This window comes from Eulemur rufifrons, chromosome 7 (genome assembly GCF_041146395.1).
Source record: "Eulemur rufifrons isolate Redbay chromosome 7, OSU_ERuf_1, whole genome shotgun sequence".
NCBI classification, from domain to species: Eukaryota; Metazoa; Chordata; class Mammalia; order Primates; family Lemuridae; genus Eulemur; species Eulemur rufifrons.
In genome coordinates this window covers 22179882-22202941 of record NC_090989.1, presented here as the reverse complement: position 1 = coordinate 22202941, position 23060 = coordinate 22179882, and the positions used below count along the sequence as shown (strand labels likewise).

At 33.5% G+C, this 23060-nt stretch overlaps 1 protein-coding gene across 1 annotated transcript in view; it reads left to right on the top strand.

The window, feature by feature from the left end:
* The first annotated feature begins 4751 nt into the window (after positions 1 to 4751).
* NCAM2 (neural cell adhesion molecule 2) overlaps positions 4752 to 23060 on the top strand; it is a 325026-nt gene continuing 306717 nt past the window's right edge. The window contains 1 exon segment of the mRNA XM_069472428.1: positions 4752 to 4881. Coding sequence (XP_069328529.1) covers positions 4752 to 4881 — 130 coding nt within the window.

Below are 23060 nucleotides of genomic sequence, written 5' to 3'. Positions count from 1 at the left end.
ATGTACAACAGAACTTTATTTCACACAATTCTTTAATCTAGGAAGTCCAAGTTCAAAGTGCTGGCAGATTAGGTGTCTGATGAGGGCCAGTTTCTTGGTTTATAAATGGCCCCTTTTAGCTGTGTCCCTAAATGGTGGAAGGGGTGAAGTAGCTCTCTGTGGTCTCTTTTATAAGGACACTAATCCCATTCTTGAGGACTCTGCCCTCATCACCTAATTAGCTCCCAGAAGCTCCACCTCCTAAAACCATGGCATTAGTGGTTATGTTTCAATACCTGAATTTTGGGGGAACACACAGATTCAGACTATCGCAATACACTTAGCAACTTATCCAATTCCCAATTCAGTACCTCCTAAACTATGTAGTATGCTTTTTTGGACATCACAGGTGATTAGCAAATGTTAGTTGATTGAATGAAGAGTGTTTAGAGATGTATATGAGTGAGAAAATGATGGTTAACTTGGGTTTTATTATGTTTTAATTTTCTATACATTAAATTTTATGTCAAAGTTGTAAATTATCATTTGTATAATAATAAAGTCATTATTACACTTTGATAGGAGAGATTTTTCACAGCTTCATGTTGTGAAAGCTCTTGGAAACATCTATTATTACTTACCTATTCAAAGAGCATTCAATAACTTATTTAAATTACAGTGAAATAATATAAAAATGGATTCACCTAATTATAGTTGATTCACCTAATTATTCTAAGCTAATTATGCTCCACAATGCTGTTATGACGTGACAAATAGACTCCTTAGCATGGTGAAATATCACATTGTCCTACTAAGTTTGAACATTTAAAGGCATCAGAAACACCACTCCCAGTATATTCTTGTGACAAGAAAAAAGCTTTAAGAAAGTTTTTCTAAAGACCTGATGCTCTTTTTTGTGACTCCAGGTTATAGATGTTGTTATATGCTTCTTCAAAATAAAATGACATGCTTAATAACTTTTTTTGATTTTATCATGCTTTGGAATCTAGGCTATCTTAAATTAGTACCTTAGTTTCTCAGTATGTAAGATGAAATTAATGTAATTATTTTTTTGTATCCTTATTAAATAAAAGCATGACGGTACAGATTTATTCAATAGGAACCCAATGGAGTAATATAAAGTGCTGCTTGGCTCAGTATCTATAACATTTACAGTTAATGAATATCATTATATTTATTAAATAATGTATCTTTAGATTACACAAGATATTTACCAGTATCTCAACAAGCCAAAATCATATCCATTGAAATCTTTCAGAATTTTAACATTTTCTTTAGAAAATTGAAAAATAAAGTATAGACATTGTGATTATTACTGAATATTAAAATAGATGAACAGAACTTTATCAATAATATAGCACATAACACAGGTTGAATTAAAATATTGTTATGTTGAAACACAAGCTGTCTTTTTAATTGAAGAAAGTTTCAGCAAACTTGATGTTTAATTTAAAGAATGTGGAAAAATGTGTATGAGCCTGTGTTTGGCATTCAGAAAGAAGCAGAGTTTTATCTATCTCAGATGTTTATTGGCCTGTATCTTCGCCAAATTTTCCTATAAGCTCAAACTAGGGCAATGATTAAGAGATGAAATGCAGTGCTTGATGTAAATTAAAGTTATTCTATTATATTTGAATCCGTCATGCCAAGCAGGGACCCAAGAGTGGGCCTCTAACACAGGAGAGGAAAACAAGCGCATGACCATTTGAACTAAGTTGTCAGTTGGGGATTGCCCATGGAGAACTTAAGAATTTCACTATTGAGAAGATGTACAAAATCATTAAGGGTTTACAAAAATCTCTAACCTGCATATGTAAACTTGAGCTAGAGACTATGTAGGCTTATCCAGGTACCTATTCTAAGTACCTATTCCAGGACAGCATGAGAACTGGTCAACTAGTAGGAGATTGAGAATATGTAAGCACAGGAAATTAAACCTTTACATATAAGAAGATTCACCCCTCTCCAAAAGGTAAAAGATCAATAACTCGTGTGCATAAAATCTGCTTCTAAATTATTTCAGTTAAAGGTAAACTTCATAATATTATAGAAATAAAAATACTTTGGTCTTCTTTTTCATATGCCTTGTCAGAAAGAATTAAATAAAAACTCCAAGGCATTATGTTAATTGTGCTATTTAATATGTTCCTTAAGAAAGGTATGATTGTCATTCTTCCAAGTTAAATAAGCAAAACTGTGCCTATGAATTATGAAATAGCTCTGTTTAATACATTATTAAATTTTTGTGACTGTGAACTTGAGTAACCAAATTAATTGAAATGCTGTTAGATCATAAGTCCCTTTGAAGTTAATTACAATTAGTTGCTAGAAAGAATTTTCCAAGATATATTAAAAATATACCAAGCTATAAATACTTCCAAGGTACAAATTGCAGTAGAAAAATGTTAAAGTGTTGAATATAACAATGGACACTGGCATATGACCTTGAATCAATTGACAATGAATAAAATGGAACATATTAAAGGAACATTTTAATTATCACTTCAAACCATTTAAAAGTCTTCAGACTAATAAAATGCAATCTGTATTAGGCAGCAGGGGAGGATGGAATTGATGTCTCTGTTATAATATTAATACCAATTAAGGACTTTGTAATATTTAGGGCCCGGGTGGGCAGACATCTCCTAAATATAATAATTTTATTCCTAGTCCATTTTTTAAATGTTAGGATGACCTTAGGTAAAAGATTTACCATCTTTTTAATTTTAGTTTTTTTTTTATGGGAAAATGTACATGATTATAAGTTTCATCTCTCATTTAATGGGTGCATCTGATGATAGATCAGATTCCAATTATAAACTAATGTAAAAGCTTAAAAAGCAGTATTACCTATGTAGAGATTATTATAAAATAGTTGGGCAGGCCACAGTGGCTCATGACTGTAATCTCAGCACTTTGGGAGGTTGAAGTAGGAGGATCACCGGAAGCCAGAAGTTCAAGGCCAACGTGGGCAACATAGTAAGAACCCCATCTCTACAAAAAATAATAACAAAAAACTTATCTGAGCTTGGTGGTACACACCTGTAGTCCTACCTATTCGTGAGACTAAGGCAAGAAGATCACTTAAGCCCAGGAGTTCAAGACTGCAATGAGCTATGATCCTGCCACTGTACTCCAGCCTGGGTGACAGAGAGAGACTCTGTCTCTACAAAAAAGTAGAAGAGATATTAAGAAAAAAAAATTCTTTAATATTTCCTTCTTGTACCTGCTTAGTTTATGAACAAAAATAACTTACTATTCAATTTTTAAAATTTCCGACATAAGTTTCTCATTACATCATTTTATTTCAGTCTCAGTAAGTTTTAAAATTCAACCAAAATTAGTTTCTTACTTTTATAAACACATTTTCTTTTTCTTTGTTTTATGTTTAATTAGGTAAACCTATTTGAGATTAGACTATGTGATTTTAACCTCAATAAATAGGGGTCGGACAGGATTACATTTAAACCTGGACTAGCACATTGATGCTTCATCTGTGTTGTGATTTAATGTAAAAATAATCCTGACTCTGGGAAATATATTGATTTTGTACTTTCATGTGATTGCTTTATTGACACCTTGACATTTCCATTCTCATCATCCTATTAAGAGATAACTTTGAGAGCATGAAATGATAATGAGCCCTTGGCTAGGGTTAGGAATAAATTGCCATTTCTAGGGTTGATAATGGGTTTGGCTTGAGTCCTGAAGCATGGTGATATATCTGGTAATGGTGGGAGCTGGTCCTGGTCACAGGAGGCAGGGTGAGAAAAGAGTGGGGAGATTTGCAGCTAGTCATGGAAGTGGGCCCATCTACAAAGGTACAGAGATTATCTGTATTGTAATTACATTCTGTTATGATCTGCTGTCATAAAAGCTCTGACTCTCTGCTCTGTTGAAAAATTAAAATACAGTGTGTATTCAACATGTGCAATAAAATAGACAAGGGCTGGAGGGTGTCCTTCCACCAGAGGTCTGAGGAAAAGGAAGAGTCCTGCTATGTTAAAAAACAATGTTGCTTGCCACATGTTTGGCCTTCCTCAACCCCCACACAAAGATAGTAACATGAAAACAATGACAAGTTGTTGGGAGGAGAAGATCCTGAGGAACCTGTCCAGAGGATGGATTTCTGGGGAATTTCCTAGCAATATCTGAGAAGTAGTGTTGGGTTGGAAGTGCTGGCTAACTTTCAGCTATAGTCAAGAGCTCTTGTTACTGTAATGTGTCTTAGAGCAGGACACGGACAATAAATAATTGTTCTTTCTGCCATGAAATAATGGGAATGCTGTAATAGGTCAAATTTGACCATACAATTCATTGTTTTCTCTTACTTCCGATCAAATACATGTTACTTTGAGAAATTTTATTGGGAAAATAAGCTAATTTGTCAAAAATTGTGTCAATTGCTGGATATTGCCATTTTTGTACTCACTGAACTTATTACAAATTAGGCAATAGATTGGAAATACATAAAAACTAAAAATGGAGTGTTTATTTACAAATTGAGAAAATTGTAAACTACCCTATCATTTGATGGTCATAACCTGAAAAAGTTTTAATCTCCTATCTACAAGCTGAAGAATTGGTTGCTTTAAGCCTTTTCAAAATAGTGAGATATTTAAAAGCACCAGAACACTCCGTGACTGATTTACTGTAAGAATCCTTTATGAAGGGCAAGTAATTAAAAACTGAAGGATTATAAGAGACCTAAAGAAAAGTTTCTTCTCCAGAGTTATTTAAAAAGTGCCACAATGGCGAGTTCTGATTCCTGAGGACAAGTTTACCTTTATTATCACAATAGACAGGACCTCCTTGTTGTCTGGAAACACAACGAAGCATTCTGTCTTGAAGAAAGGCAACTGGAGACAGATTATGGGACAGGTCAGCTGGACAGTTGCCCAGGGCTGTAATCTATAAGGACTGTCAAACTGTCATTAAAAGGCAATGAGGTGGAGAACATCTTATTTATTAGAACTCCCCTAGAGGGCGAATATGTTTTGTAGTTCAAAGGGATGCTTTGATAAATCACCAGTGGTGTTGAAGTAAGGGACAGGGGTTGGGGGTGAGTTGCCAGGGTGGGGAATAGGAATAAATCACCACACTGGATGCTAAGGAACCTTCCATATATTAATAGAAGGGGTATCGGATTTTTCTGATACTGTCCCCAAACACACACGCACACACACACACACACACACACACAATAGGTTAGTTATATTAAGAATTGTCACCAGCGATTTCTTTTATAAATCACTAAATACATTTTAATCTCACACTATTCACTAAATAAATCCAAATAGTAAATACTAATTTAAAAATTATTCCTTCATTTTGATTCAGTTCCATGGTCAACACCCTCTTCTCCCCACATACAGACTTGGCAGCTGGTGGGCAGTTTCACCTAAAAAGCACAGAAACTTCTTGCTTAGCAATAGTGTATCTGATTTGTGGCAAAATATTTTTATCTGTAGAAACCACATACTGTGGTATTTACCATGAACTGTGATAAATCGTTTCGGAACAAACTTCATTTAATCTTTACCACAATTATATGTGACCAACATAGGTAAAGAGCCAGGATTCGAGTGTAATCCAAATCTGTCTGACTGCAGAGTCCTCAGCATTTTCAATGTATTTCTGGAAATAGCCTTAATTTGGGTACCATAAACCACAGTTGTACTTTTTACCACCTAGTGTATCAGTGAGGATTATTATTATTGTTATAACTTTTAGTTACAGAAAATAACTAGGCTAAGAGGTGAAAGTATACTAAAATATCTCATGGAATATGTGTGTTGGAGAAAGCAGGGCACACATTTTCTAAAAGAACAGCTTATTCCAATATTGAAGTGCTATTAGTTTCTTCTCTGCTGGAGTCGCTGGTCCTCTCCACATGAGGCTTACCTTGCCTTCTCTCACTGAATAATGACTTCCTTTGCTCCATAGTGCACTGCAGAGGAACTACACCTTCAGCTGTCAACTGCAGCCTGTTAGTTTCTGGTCTGGCTTGATTACAAGCTCCTAGGATAGGGCCTTGCCAATTCCTCTTCATCCCTGATTCCCATTTCTTTACCTTAAATACTGATGAGGATTTGGAGAAACTGGATCAATTGTACAATGGTGATGGGAACGTAAAATGATACAGCCACTCCCGAAATCAGTTTGGCAGTTTCTTATAAAACTAAACATGGGATTACCCATGTGACCCGACACTTTCATTCCTGGGCATGTATTCCAGAGAAATGATAACGTACATTCACACAAAACCTGTACATAAATGTCCATAGCAGCTTTATTTGTAATAGCCCAAAACTGGAATCAGCTCAGATATCCTTCAACATGCAAAAAAACAAAAACAAAAACAAAAACAAAAACAAACACAAACAAAAAAAAAACAAATAAACAAAAAAACACAAAACACTCTGCCTAATGTAAATGTACACAACAATATTTAGGAGTGATTGCTCGAAGGACATTCCAGATATTCTACAGATAGACCTCTTGATTAACTGAGATCAACAGAACTGAGTAAATGACAACTACATTTTAATAGTTGCCACTAAATATACATATTCATTTGAAATCATTGTGATTCATTTTATAGGACAATATCTGAACATCAGTTTCTACTTGAACCTCAATGTGATGAGATATAACAACACTAAATTTTATATGTTTGTTTTATTGTCCTTACTTCAGTGAATGAATTTCATCTACACCAAAGATGTATAGAAAGTGGAGCTAATGGTGCTCTGTGGGTGTTTTTTGTGCTTTCAGCTTATTTTTGTGTAGCTTTCTAGTTTTGGAGAATTATAATCTTCTTAAAGCATTTTATGAAAAATACTTATGGATCAAGATTGTTGAAATAAGAGTGGTAATTACCGAGACTCTGCTTCTTTCTGTATTTCTAAACAGTAAATAGCCAGCTCCAATATTTTTTCTATATCTTTTCTGTGAAGTATTTATTAAATTATGCAAAGCTTAGTGAAACGTTAATTTCAGTAAGGTCGCATATGTAATATGGATGCCGGGATGATTGGCTATGTAACTACAATGCATGAAGATTTGAGTTTCTTCCTTCCAATCCACATAATTATCTTTCACTTCTTAGAAACTCCTAGGAAGTGTTGTTTCTTGAAAAAAATATAAGATGTGCTATCAGCACCAGGCATTATACAGAAGGACAAATACAATCAAGTTTTAGATGCTGAAATATATTTAGATGCTGAGATATATTTAGATGTGTACAGTACAGGGAATCCACAAAACTATCACTGCCTCAAATACAGCAAAGAAGTTTGTGAAGAAAAGAAAAAATGAAATTAGGATCAATTTATTAGAAGAACTTAAACACTGATATAATTAATTTTAGCTTGAATTAGTACTACAAGAAACTGTTGGCAAGAGGAATGAGGAAATCCTGGAAATATGCTTATTTTAAATGTCTTTTGAATGAATTTAGGGATATAAAATATTGAGGGGGAGTAGCTAGTACTGAAGTTTTACTGATTGTTATATTTGTGAAATCAAAGCCTTAAATAAAATAGCTGTGATGAAGTAAAGATGGTGTAATATCGGGAACCAATCCAGAAGCTCCATGAATCTACTGAAGTTCTATTCATAAGATTCTCTACATATGCATGTGTTCATCATGATGCAAAGAGTAACGCATGATGTATCAAACACTTTCAGGATAAAATGACTTTGGCAGTGCTGTACGGACCAGAGTCATAGACACATACTCATCTTAAAGCAGAAAAACTGTTAAGAGGTATTTGAAGAATGCATGTAAGGATCATGTTTGACAAAAACAGCTCGCCAAACTAACTCAGTTGTTGTTAGATGGTGAACTTTCTTTATATCTAATAAATAAAGATAGTTAATACATTTATTTAGTCTCTTTGAGAGGATGTGTGTATACATACATGTTTATATATACGCGCATATATATATATATATATATATTCAGAGTTGTGAGATGTTTGATACTGATTCTTTTCATAAAGAAAAAAGAAAAACAATTTTCCTCTCCTTTTCCTGCCTGTTTCCACTTGAATGGGAAGAAATATAAATAGTATGGCAAGGAGAGATCTAAAATGTAATATGAGCTGAGATACGATGCCGATAAAATAATTCTTCCGGTAACCAAAGCAGGCACTGTTCGTTTTGTAGGTCTTTGGGTCTCAGTTTTACTATCCCTAAGGCAATTTTTAGCTTGTAATTTTAGCAGAGGTAGTCAATAGATAATTAGTGGGTTTCAACTATATTGCAGGCACTATTCTAGGCACCAGGAAAATATCAGATTATCAAAATCCCAGACACTTAATTATCTGACACCGGGAATCTATAACGTCTGGGGAAAAAATATAACAAAGAATAGAAGAAGTAGAAAAAGCACCAACTGAATAAATGGAGTATGTGGGGGAAGAGTGGATAAAATACCAGAGCAGATGTAAGATACTGCTGTGTTTTGAGGGGTCATAATTAATCACATTTTTTCTTCCCCTGTGAGTTACAAACCAACTGAGAAATAGACATGGAGTTGGACAGATGGAGAACAAAACTTTAGCTTTATTACTGTTAAAACTGGTAGGAAGGACATGACCTAGATATGGGGCTGCAATCTGGTATCCTAATACTTGCTCTCTGAGCTGAACTTGTTCATCCAAAACTACAGGCCTTCCTCAGTAGCATTACTGAAGGACTGAGAAACACAGCTGAATGTGCTGTCCTGCCCAGCCAGGGGCTGAACCAACATGCCCAGTTCCTTCTCTCTAGCTCATCAATTATACTGACCCTTCCTCTCTTGGTTACAGTGAATACGAGGTCTTAAATGATAGGTAGAGTTGTTCTTTCAATCCTGTTAAGGATTGAAATGGGGATTTTTTTTCTTCTAGAAGTGAGAAGAAGAGTTGCTTCAAGTTGCCCTCTGTTAGGTACAAGTACAAAAACCCTGGATTACAGGCCAGAGCTACATGTACCAAATTAAAACAGAAAAAAATAATCCTAAATTATTTAGTGAGCATCTACTGGTTGGCGTAGGTGATTTGGAAACCTTGGCTGAAGTTTTATCTATGAACAAAGGCAAGTGATAATATTTTGCAATCAGAAACTCCCTAAAGATACAAAATGTTAATTTAAACCTGGAAGGACTACCAGTGTAAAGATTGAGAAGGCAGAGGTTGTACATAGCACAGGGGAAATGCTGAAGGTGCCCAGTAGTTTTTCTCCAGGTAAAAATTTAGTTTTTGCTGTCAGGGGATATGAATACTGACAGATAAAAATTAGAGGAGTAAAGAATATATCTGACATCCAGTGACAAAGATCATAACGTAACATGCCACCAGGGCATTGAGACAGCTTAGTACAAACAGCATTTAGGTAAAAATCAATGCTGAGGTATCCAAGCTGAGTATTAAGATCTCAGCTGTCTACAAACTCTAGAGCAACAAGTCTGAAAACAGGATGTGGCCTTGGAATATAGAATTGAGAATTCCTAATCGAGTATATCCTACTGGTATTTAATCAGTATTTGGGTATATATTTTTATTTCTCTAATTTATTTAGTTATGTCTCTATTGCAGAAGTGAAAGTTTGTAAGGCACTATAGAAATGAAAAAAATAAATATAGTTTTGTTTTTTTTTTTTTTTTTGAGACAGAGGCTTGCTCTGTTGCCTGGGCTAGTGTGCCGTGGCATCAGTTTAGCAATCCTCCTGCCTCAGCCTCCCAAGTAGCTAGAACTATAGGCATGCACCAGTACGCTTGGCTAATTTTTCCTGGTTTTAGTTGTCTGGCTAATTTCTTTTTATTTTTGGTAGAAACAGGGTCTCACTCTTGCTCAGGCTGGTCTCAAACTCCTGACTCAAGTGATCTTCTCGCCTCGGCCTCCCAGAGTGCTAGGATTACAGGCATGAGCCACCATGCCCAACTATATCGATAGTTCTTATATGTAGTAGGGAAAATTCTAAAATCACCCCTCAAGAGTCCCATCTTGTAATTATTCAATCTAACATGAACCTAGGTACTTCTAGGGAAAAACTTTGAAAGTGGATTTAATTTACTCATCAGCTGACATTAAAATAGGGAGATTATTCTGGATTATCCTGGTCTGTACAATGTAATCACATTAGTCTTTACAAGTGTCAGTCAGAGGAATATCTCAGAAAACAGAAGCAGAGGAGACATGATGCTGAAGGGGAGGGCAGAGAGATTCAAAGCATGAGAAAGATGTGATCACGTTAGCAGGCATTAAAAGTAGAGGAAGTGGGCCAAAAGCCAGGGGATGAAGGTGACCTCTGGAAGATGACAACTCCAGTCTGAAAGCCAGAAGTAAGATGAAAACCTCAGTCCAACAACGACATCGAACTGAATTCTGTGGAATCTCCAGAATGGAAAGCATCCCCCATAGTACCTTGATTTTGGCCTTGTGCAGAAGACTAGCTATTCCATGTTGTACCCATACTTTTGACTCACCGAAACCATGAAATCATAAACAGGTGTTCTTTAAGCCACTAAGTTTGTGGTGATTTATTACTGCAGCAATAGAGAACACATTGCACAAATGCCTTCAGGATATTCTATTAGGTGGGACGTACTAGTACTTGTGAGCACTGCCTACATGCTGAAACCAAGAGCTGCTCACACAGTCCAGTGCACTATAAAGTTACCAAATTCCGTCGAGCATATATGGAAATGGAAATAATAAAATTATTTCTCACATTAGAATTTTTCAACCAAGTATAATTTCAGAAAATCCTGTTGGTGTCCAGGTCATTGCTGCTTAGACTCTCCAGTTGTGGATTTACACTTAGCAAGGATATTTAGGGGTTAGAAGTAGTACGTAATCCACAAAATGTGTGGCCTAATACTAGTCTGAAGGGTAGGCTGGTTCAACTCTCTTGCTTAACTCACTGAATTACTTAATTTACTTTTAATGGGAGTAGAGGTAGCTATCCTAATACTACCTAAAATATCTAGTATAGTTTAGGAAGTAAATTTGCTTCCAGATGTTTAGTGAGGAAAAAATTCAGAACAAACAATGGACTACAGTAAGAATCGTGTTATGTGTTGCATCTATGAACAAGCGTATCATCTACTTACCTCTCCCAGCCATATACCAGCATGTCAGTACTCCAGAGTCCGGACAAAATTTGGAAGCAACCCTCTTCACAACCCTTTGCTTAAGCCTCAGGCCAAGATTTTCATGGTTTGCAAACATCAAGCAGCTTTTTAAAAAAGCTTTATTCCAGATCAACTAAAGCAAAAATCTCTGGTGGTAGATCTAAAACAGTAGTTTTTGTTTCTTTTGTTTTGTTTTGTTTTGTTTTAAAGCTCTCAGATGATCTTAGCAGTCTGCTCAGGGCTGAAGTTCATTGGCCTGGAATGTCACTGTGAAATACAGTAACCACTAGCCACATGTGAGTATTGAGCATATAATACTTGCAGAGTTTGAATTTAGATGTCCTATAAATGCAAAATGTACCAAATTTTGAAGGTTCGGGTGAAAAAATTAATGTAAAATATCTCATTAGTATTTTTTATTTTGATTACATGTTGGCATAATAATTTGGATATATTGCGTTAAATAAAATATGTTAATATTAATTTTTCTTATTTTATGTATGTAGCTACTAGAAATTTTAAAACTATATATGTGGCTCACACTTGTGGCTTCTCTGATATTGCTATTCAGTGCTGGTCTAGAAAGGTGTGTATACTCTTTTAATTTGTTAACTCACGGAGCACTTCTCTCTTCTGCTGTTAGTCCACTCCTCCTTTTAACACATTTCAAAGTGCTAGATGTTTAAATCATCCTCCTGCTACTTTAGTGAACATTGAGTAAAAACAGTTATAACAGACATCTCCAAGCTTTTCTCTGTAGAAATTCTTCTCTTCCTATTTCTCAAGTAATCTGTGAGCTCTGAAAATGATGAGGTCATTATTTATTCCATTGTTTATGGTCATTAGAGTTTCACTGAATCACTGCACATGATATATTAACAGAATAATATCTTAAAAAGAAATTATTGCAAGACAAACCCTAATTCCAAAAATAATAATTGAAAAAAAAAAAACAGATTTTAAGTACTAGTGAAAGAAAAGTAGAAACATATAAATGCCTTTATTTTGGAAATTGTTCATAGATTCATGTGTTTCAGAGGACTGTGGCAATCTGTGATCATTTATATGATAACTACATATATTTTTGCCATTTTCTTTATCTGCCTTTTGATTTCTTCTCTATCTTTAACATCATTATATTTGTAGAGGAGTGGGGAATATAAACCTTTTAAAACTGTATTTCATCTCGGGAGCTGGGCAAATTGTGTTATCTTTTCTCTATGGGAAGGGATTCCCCCTGCCACCAGCCAGTCTACTTTCACTTTATTAGAAAATGCAAAGAAAAACATTATAAGTTCTTTAAGTCTATTTTTCACTCTTTTTCTATACTTTTTCTTTTGGGATATGATGGTTTATTGATCCATGTGAACCTTGGCTGTTATTATCCATATTGTCAATTATGTTTAATCTTCCTTTCAGAAAGGCAGTTATTTTCCCACATAATATATAAAATATTGTTTTTTTTCATATTTCTACTCAGAACCAAATAATTCACCTTTTGGGAATATATGTTTATATATACCCATACTATATGTACATAAACACTATATGACTAATTTATACATATGACCACTACAGTATATATGTCCACATACATATAAAATTTTAAATATATATATATTAGTGACAGTTCTCCAGAGAAACAGAAGAAATAGTATATATGCTGTGTGCATACATGTGTATGTATCTATTTATGTACACATATATAGCTATATATAATCTATATATATGCACATATACATGCATACATAATACACATAGACACATATATAAACATATAGACACCCATACATATACATATACATATGTGTATGTATAAAACAAGATTTATACTAAGTAATTATATAATTGTGGGGACTGGCAATTCTATAATCTGTAGGGTTGGCTGTCAGGTTGGAAAAGGGAAATTAGGATTTCCTTGTGACAGTCTTGAGACAGAATTATGTCTTTTCTCAGAAACCTCAATTTTTGTTCGTAAGACCTACAATTGATTGAATGAGACCCACCCACATTATTGATCATAATCTCCTTTGCTTAAAGTTAACTGATTGTAAATGTTAATAACATCTGCAAATGAAATATCTTCGCAACAATATCTAGACTTGTGTTTGATTGAACAACTGAAACTGTAGCCTAGCCAACTGGATACATAAAATTGAATAATATAAATATGTTCATACATATATGAATGACTTGATTCAATATGAAATATTTTTAAACTGGTGACTTTGAAATGATTAAGAGCCTCGTGATAAAATGAGTTAGATATCTTAATTTCTACCAAAGTCTGTTTTGTGTGTGAGTGTGTGTGTGCATATATATATATATATGTATATATATATAGGTAGGTATATATCCATATCTAATATATCTGTATATTAGATGTATATCCATATATATATGGATAGATGGCAGGAGAGGAGAGAGAGAGAGAGAGAGAGAGTCTTTAAGAAGTCAGTGGAGGGCCAGGCGCTATGGCTCACTCCTGTAATCCTAGCACTCTGGGAAGGCCAAGGAGGGTAGATCGTTTGAGCTCAGGAGTTCGAGACCAGCCTGAGCAAGAGCAGGACCCCCATCCCTATTAAAAATAGAAAGAAATTATCTGGACAACTAAAAATATATAGGAAAAATTAGCTGGGCATAGTGGCACATGCCTGTAGTCCCAGCTACTCTGGAGGCTGAGGCAGGAGGATTGCTTGAGCCCATGAGTTTGAGGTTGCTGTGAGGTAGACTGATGCCACGGCAGTCTAGCCTGGGCAACAGAGTAAGACTCTGTCTCAAAAAAAAAAAAAAAAACAAAACAAAACAAAAAAAAGTCAGTGGAGTTCAGAATCACAGAAATGCCATCTCAACAAAGAGAATCCATAATTTAATGCTCCCATTCTCTAAGTCATGGAGCCTGTCTGATAATAACATTAAACTCAATCATAATTGATGTATGTTTTAGTAAATTCATATACTACTATAACACTGTTGGAAGTGAGTTCATTATATGGAATGCAAAGATATAAGTCATTGAGAAGTATTTTTATTAAAATAAGTCAAACTTAAAATTTAAGTTTACAAATTTAATATACCTGCAGAATTTTTGGTCAAATAACATGTTCCTGTAATTTATCAGGTAGGAAAAATAGACAGGTACTAAAGAAGATGTCACTTTGAAATACTCCATAGGTACAGAAAGTGAGTATAATCCAGATGAGGGACATCCTTGGGGGAAAATCACATAGTGTGAATTCAACTCATTTAGTTCAAAAGTTCTGATGGCTTATCCCCTCATTTAAACATCATGATTGCATTATGGAGGGTACATTGGACAGAATAGGTAAAATTTCTTTATTTTGATACAATATTACAATAATGAAATTTCAACTAACTCTTCATGTATTTGATCTCCTATCAATATAATTACTATATCTGGTTTTTAACTTTGTATTTTTCCCCTGTTATATTTCATTGTTTCTACTCATTTTGGGCATATTTCTTCAGTTTCATTCACATTTTAACCCTTTGACTTTACTGGAGTTAGATTTCATAGCAGTGAACAAGTTAATAAATAGATCTGAACACTATGTAATTTTATTCACTAAAACATTAGATTTCCTTATATTCTAGTAATGCCTATTAGAATACATTTTAAAATCCTACTCATTAATGCCAGTTGCACAAAAACTAATTGGGTGAATACAGTGGAAGGAAAATATAGTGAACTAATTGATATGCAAATCATTGGCAATATGAAGCTAAAATATTTAAAAGTGGAATAGCTTCACCATTCTTTTAAAGGAAAAATTCATATTATACACATTTAGCCAGAATCTCATGTGTTTTCTATGTTTTCATGAAAAATGGAACTACAAAAAATGTTAGGTTTTTAAATTTATGAACACTCTAAATATCTCTTCTGTGTATTTTTGACTGAAATCTATTGACATTTAGCAATAAGTCTTTTTTTCCCATTGACTAAGTTGTGATGCTATTGTTACAATGCTGATTAAGCAGGAAAAAAAGAAAAGAGCCTGGTAAATGTAGATTTAAGTTCTGATAGAGACCAATTGTAAAATCATAGTCACAGGCAACTCACTTAAAGTGTCTCAGATTCTAAGATGAATAATCTTATAAAAATGAAGAAAATATTTCCACAGGATTTTGATTAAAAACAATGTATAATTCTTTGCATATAATAAATATTCATTTAGTGGTAACTATACTGCTAGATGTATAAATGACATTTATATTATTTATATTATATTGCTACTATTTCATAAATACATGCATGCATACATATCCTTTCAGACCATTATTTTAAAGAATATACCTTATGTCCTGGCATACAAACTTATCTATCACATAATCCTCTCTTGCTTAGGGCTTTATATGTGTTCTAGTAATATCCATAAAAACTTTGATGGCATAAGCATTATCCTCCCCAACATTGATAAAGTAACTGATGTTTACAAGGCTAAACAACTCTGATCCCTTCAAGTGGAAGTCAGGATTCACAGGAGAGACTATCTAAATGTGTCTGTTCCTCTGCAATGTCACATATTCTTCTACCAAGCTACCGAACTTATTCATTCAAATATCACCAATATCCGAAAGATCACCAAATCCAATGATTAAATTGTGTCAGAGAGCCCTTGAACATTGTGGAAGATTTGGAAGTTTTTGTTTGTTTGTTTGTTTTGGCATTACAGTATTCGACACTCCCTTGGCTTTCCTCCCCTTTCCCTGAAAGTATCATCAATTGGTAACATGTTGTGGCAGATGGGGAATGGGTTATGAAAACAGACCTGGATTAGAATCCTATGATCTTGAGCAAACCTCATTCTTATGAAACTTGTTTTCTCATCAGTGTCTAACAATGACACCTATCTTGCAAGGATATCATAACTCCTGAATGGATAACATTTATAAAGGACCTACAAGATTTCATATCACACTTCAAAATTTGGTTGCATTACATTACACATTTATTTTTGAGAGTGTGGTCTTGAGATGAATGAGTTTTCTAAAATTCTTCATTGAACTCTCTTCTTCCTCTACATGTTATTTCTGTTGTAAATTTCATCCCCTCTCATATTTATAAATATTATTCTATTATTTTACTACCTATAATTATTCTGCTTTTTATGATCCAGATACCTCTCTCCCTTCCTCACTGCTTACTTGAACCTTGCATTATTCTCTGCTGTTTCCTCTATTTTGTGTCAATTCTCCATTCTATTCTCAAAATATCCTCCTGATCGATATATTTTATCTTAACACGTGTATTTCAAAATGGTCAATGACTATCCATTGCTACTCCAAAGACTAAAATTTATGTATATTCAATTTTTTGAGAATCCCTCTACAGCGCATCTTCCTAATTTATTAACGAATGTACATTTCTTGAAGAGAAACAGAACTATTTGTTATTCATCATAGTATCTTGCTCAAAGGCTTAATTTGTTAGTATTCTGTAATTTTAAAAAGTAGTGTACTTTCCTTGAAATTAAACCCATTTTTCAAAGACTAAGTCAAATCCATACATATAACTAAAGTTATTAGAGATCTTCCTAAAGAGAAAAATGTCTTCCCTCCTACATTTTTACTTCTTACATACTTGTGGATAACTTGCCTAAAAACACTTCTCCTCCTTTTCCTTTGATTTCACACAGCACATATATGTGCATAGCCATGTGCTCTCTTAACCCCCATACTAGTTAATAAACTGCCTTGATTAGATATCATTATGTTTAATCATCTTTATATAACTTTATACACGATTTTTATTCTATAAATATTTAATTGAATTAGAAAATTTCTAAAATCACAAAAATATCTAAACAGTAAAGACAAATTTAATGACAGTATTTTTAAAAGTTCATTCTTATTTTTCTGATTTTTTTCATCTCATATCTGTTAAAACCATTAAACATAATCAATGCCATGCTTTTAAAGTCATGATCATCCAGTTATTTTCTCTATAGTTACATGTTTCTTTTTTCATCTTTTACAAAGCTCTCAATTTTTAGGTATATAAAGGAAATGGTGAAGAAATGGAGAGGAAAATATTACTCTTCTTCTTTCAAACCAAGTATGCATGTCTTCAGATCAGTAATAGCCAGCCTAGAGAGTAGCAGTATTAGATTTTTGTGAGCCATGCAGTGCCCTTAAGAATTTATGTAACTGGCCTGGCGCGGTGGCTCACGCCTGTAATCCTAGCACTCTGGGAGGCCGAGGCGGGTGGATCGCTCGAGGTCAGGAGTTCGAGACCAGCCTGAGCAAGAGTGAGACCCCGTCTCTACTAAAAATAGAAAGAAATTATATGGACAACTAAAATATATATATACAAAAAAATTAGCTGGGCATGGTGGCTGATGCCTGTAGTCCCAGCTACTCGAGAGGCTGAGGCAGTAGGATCGCTTAAGCCCAGGAGTTTGAGGTTGCTGTGAGCTAGGCTGACGCCACGGCACTCACTCTAGCCCGGGCCATAGAGTGAGACTCTGTCTCAAAAAAAAAAAAAAAAAAAAAAAGAATTTATGTAACTGGAAAACAAAGAATGAATGAGTGCACCACACAGTGGTAAGGGTATATAGCGGATTTTGTCAGTACTGTGGAAGCAGCCTTGCTTTGGAAGTTTCTTTCAGATTAGAGCGTGAGTGAGGCATACAATTGAAAGAGAAAACAGTTACATTAATGAGATTCAGAAACCAATGCTTTATCTGAAAATACTGGCAAACTACATACAATGCAAACAGAGATAAAGTGACATGCCTAAGATGAATAAAGCATCATCAGAAAGGGCATGTGAAATCATCTCATTTCAAACACAATTGTAGAAACCCAAAATATATAGTCTATATGAAGGAGAAAGTAATTACTGAACAGTACGCATGACAAGGTGGGGAGTGGGAGGTACAGAGCTCTCTGAAATATTTATTATCATTGTAGAGCTCTGTAAGTACTTTTCTTATGAAGACGCTGACACTCAGTTTTCAATCCAGCCATACAATTGTACAGCAATTTGAGAGTCAGCACAGAAAGTGAAAGACAAAATTTTCCTCCATAGGTGTTATCAAATACTGAAAAGTCTTTAAGGCTTGAAGGTATTTTCACATTTGTGAACTTTTTGTGAGTAAGAAAGAAATTTCTCCAAAAGAGAAAAGCAATCTTATTTACTGCAAGGGCTAAAGAATATCACTTTCCATTCTCCTTCAGATGTTACTATATATCTACTATTTTTTTTTTTTTAACTGGTTTTCTTTTTTTTTTTTTTCTTTTTTTTTTTTATTTTTATTTCACCTTATTGTTATGGAGGATACAGAATTGCAGGTTACATACGTTGCCCATGTACCGCCTTTCCCCCCAAGTCAGAGCTCCAGGCATGTCTGTTCCCCAGATAGTGCGCGTTGCACCCATCATGTAGGTATATATCCCTCCCTTCCCCACCCCCCTCCCGAGTCAGCACCTTCAAGCATTACCATTCCCCATTCTTAAACCTGTACAGATGACCTTATCCAGGGTAGCTGTTGGAACATTAATAGATTTTAATCTTATGTGGGGAATTATTTTAATCATTTTTCTTAAAAAGTTTAGTCTGGGCGCGGTGGCTCACGCCTGTAATCCTAGCAGCACTCTGGGAGTCTGAGGAGGGAGGATCGCTTGAGGTCAGAAGTTTGAGACTAGCCTGAGCAAGAGTGAGACCCCGTCTCTACTAAAAAGAGAAAGAGATTATATGGACAACTAAAAATATATATAGAAAAAATTAGCTAGGCATGGTGGCACATGCCTGTAGTCCTACTCAGGAGGCTGAGGCAGTAGGATCGCTTGAGCCCAGGGGTTTGAGGTTGCTGTGAGCTAGGCTGACGCCACTGCACTCACTCTAGCCCGGGCAACAGAGCGAGACTCTGTCTTGGGAAAAAAATAAATAAATAAATAAATAAATAAAGCTATTAAAACCAATAACAAACTAGAAAAGTTACTTGCATATTATCTTTAAAACATAATAATAAAGCATTATCAACTACAGTAGAAATATAGGAACTGTGATTCGTTATATATTATAATGGCATCTAAGAACATTTGGCTCCTTTGCACATCAGTACAAAAATTTACAAATTCTGCAACTATACAGAATATACTGTTTGTGTTGAAGGTTATAAAATTTATATCTAAGGACGTTTACAGAATCTCTCAAAGTTCACATTGTTAGTTAATGTTATAGTTGACCCTTCCTACCTCAGTGTACTGTTAATTCAACTGACACTAAATAACTTATTACAGGTGTCAGAATATGTCTGTATATTTTAACATTAACACTAGATATCAACTCATTTATATTGTTGTTAAATTTTCTGCTTATATCATATTCTGTTTAATATCCTAATCTTTACTCATAAATTTTGCTTAAAAGTAAAGTTGTAAATTATACAGCCAATAAAAATTAAATTGAATTTTTAGACACCACAGTATGTAGTATATTACAAAATTGTCTTGGAATGAGGTCAACACTCCAGTGAATTTAGAGATACTTATCTATTATTATTTATAATGATATCTAAAATACTTTGCTCTTAGATTTAAGAATAAACAAAATAAAGGAAGACTGAAGAACAAATGTCTATGAGATATATTAATTGACATTGCACCAGACTTAAATTTTACTAAATATAACTCAGATCAATGCCTAGAAATTCCTTATATAATTCTAACTGCAAAAATCAAAAGAGATGTATATGAATTTTAGCACAGGCAGTTTTATTGGACTAAATGCTACAATTTTTATTATGCCTGTTTCAGAAATAAAGATATATAAAGAACTACATGACCTTAAAAATAGCAAGAACGTAAAAGCCATAATGAGGTCACTGTATTCACCTAGCACTATATGGAGGTAACTATATTCATGATTGTTATTCAGAAAGGACAGCCTGCTTAAAAACAAAGGATATCTTAGTATCTGAGAGTAATAAACACTAAAGCTTTTGGAACTCTGTAAAAGTATAGTTGAATCACTTTAGAAACGGATCTCTTATAATTCACACACACCATACATTTTAACCTAGGAATGTAAGTTTACTTCAACATTAGAAAGCCTATTAATACAATTGGCTGAATCAATAGATAAAAGGAGAAAAAATATACATACATAAGATTATCTCAATTGATGTTAGAAATGTAATAATTTAAAACTCATTTATAACAACTATCAAGCTGGGAATAAAATGTAACTTTCTTAATCTGATAAAAATCTATCAATAGCCTATGGCAAATATAATTAATGGAGGACTTATGTCACATTCTCTTCAAAGTAAGAAATAAGACAATATTCCTACCAGCAATGATGTGATTGAACATAAAATTAAAGGTACCAGTTAGCACAATAGCTAAATAAACATATGTAAAATAATGTATAAGTGCTTTATAGAAATATGTAAAACATAATTGAAGTCCCAAAGATCCAAACAATGGAAAGATATGTTCATTGATTGAAATACGTTGTAACATAATGAGGAATGATTTCATAAAACAATGTATAAAATCAGTGCAATTCCAATCAGTATTAACTAAAAGTTTTTCAATGAATATGAGCTTCTGAATCTAAAGTGAATTTGAAAATATAAACATGCATGAATAGCAAAGATTATTTTGGAGAAGAAAACAAGGTAGGGTACTGTTTCTACTAAGTAGTAAGCCTAATTAAAAATTATATTAATTTGTGGTGGACTTCTAAATTGTGAGGAAATAACTCAGTTAATAATTCTCAGAAAACTGGCTATCAGAATAGAGAAAAGACAGTTATATTCCTGTCTCATACTACATGTTACAAATCTTTCCAAATGAATTAAAGAGCTTACATGAATAGCAAAATTTTAAAACTTAGAAAAATATAAATGATTTTTATGACGTTTAGTTAAGGGTAAAAAGATAAACAATTCAATATATGATGGTTAACAAATTTGATTTTATAAATTAAAAAAAATTCTGTGATATGAGAAAAATTATAAAAGCATAGGGTAAAGATTAATCACAATCACAAATACAACCAATGCCACCGATAATGAATTGAGATACAGAATATATAAAAGCTATACATCAATAACAAAAGAACAGAAATTTAATATAAAATTGCCAAAGAAAGTCAACAGAGAATTCATAGAGAAAGAAAATTAAATGTCCAGTATATCACCAGCCATCAAACAAATGCATACTTTAACAATGATACCATTGACATCAAGGATACTGGCAAGAAAATGTCAGTCTACTAACATCAAATGCCAGAGTTGTCCAAAAGCAGAACCAATTATACATGATTAATGGGAGTAAAAAGCCATAAAATTTATTAAAATTAGGAAGTTAAAGATTCACATCTTGATACATCAGCAATTTCCTGGCTGATATCTAGTCTTGAATGTGCAACTTTTCATTGTTCTGAATTGCAATGTTTGGAGTAACAGAAAAGTGGGATAAACCTGAGTGTTCTTCAGTTAGAGAATAGGCAATCTGTGATTTAGTCCCACAATGAAATAATATACACCAGTGCAAAGGACGGAGGTACATCTTCATGAATCATGGTGACTAAACATTTGAACATCTAATATTGAGAGAATACTAAAATATAAAATATTTAAAAAGTGTGAAAACAGGATATAATTCATGTAAAACTTTAAAACACAATAAATTTTATATATGTTTATATTATATATATATATTAATACATAGTCTAAAGACAAAACTATTCACGGAGATCATCAACACAACTTTGGGGATAGATTTTACTCCTGGGAGGGAGAAAAGGAAAGGAGATAGATGGGGGTGGAATACTAGCTTTGCCTGGTACCAGCTTTAATACTTTGTTTGTTTACTAAAGAGAAAAATACAGAGAAAATATGGCAAAATATTATATTTTTATATTTGGTAATAATTGTTTTTTATACTTTTTATTCTGTACTTTATGCTCACATTTCATTATTTTATTTTTAAACTAAAAAAGTAATTTTTATGATAAATTATATTTAAATTATTTTGTGTAAACATTAAAATGATTTCAATAAGATTACACTCTGGTGTATTTCAAAATATGTCTGTGCATGCTTGTGTGTGTTCTTGTGAATGGCTTAGATTAATAATAATGGTCAACATTTGCTTCTTCAATTATTTCCCCTGCCCTTTACTGCCCACAAAACACATTGAACTTGATTAGAGGCATTGTTGTGGTATTTGAGGGGATTTTAATGTATAAAGATAATTTAAAAATAATAAAATGTACTTAAGTGCATTCTCAAATGCTTATTTTAATATCTTAAGAACTTTTGTTTGATTTCCAAAGTGGTTACTATAGAGCTTAATAACTATAAAGTTATAGTTATATTTTATATACAAGCTGCTGACTTTGTTCATGTCAGAATTTTATTTGAAATATGTGTAATATATAAGAACACAAAATGGTATCTATAATAAGATATTATTTTACTAACAACTTTATTTGTTGATGTTTTAGATATTATAATATTAATAAGCATTTTTCTGTAGCTTTATATGTGCTGTGCACATTTGTAAGTACTTTGCATATGTAAATTTATTGAATCTTCATAAAGCCTTATGATAGGTACAACTCTTACAGATGAAACAACAGAGTCAAGAATGTCAAGTAACTAGCCCAAAGTTCCATAGCCAGTTAAGTGGCACATCTGGAATTTGCACTCTGATAGTTTGTCTTCAGGGATGTGCACTTATCTCATTATCTCATTCATTCTGTCTATGAATCCCTTTTGTCCATATTGTATATGAATCTATTCCTTAAATAGTTTTATAAGTATTTTGTGAAAGTGTACTTTTATCACTCATTTTTTTAGGCTGGTAATACAGAAGTGATAAAGATTTTTAATGCTCCAAAAATTAAATTAGCCATCTCAGATGTGTTTATAAGCCTAGGCTGTTAAGCTTATCTGAA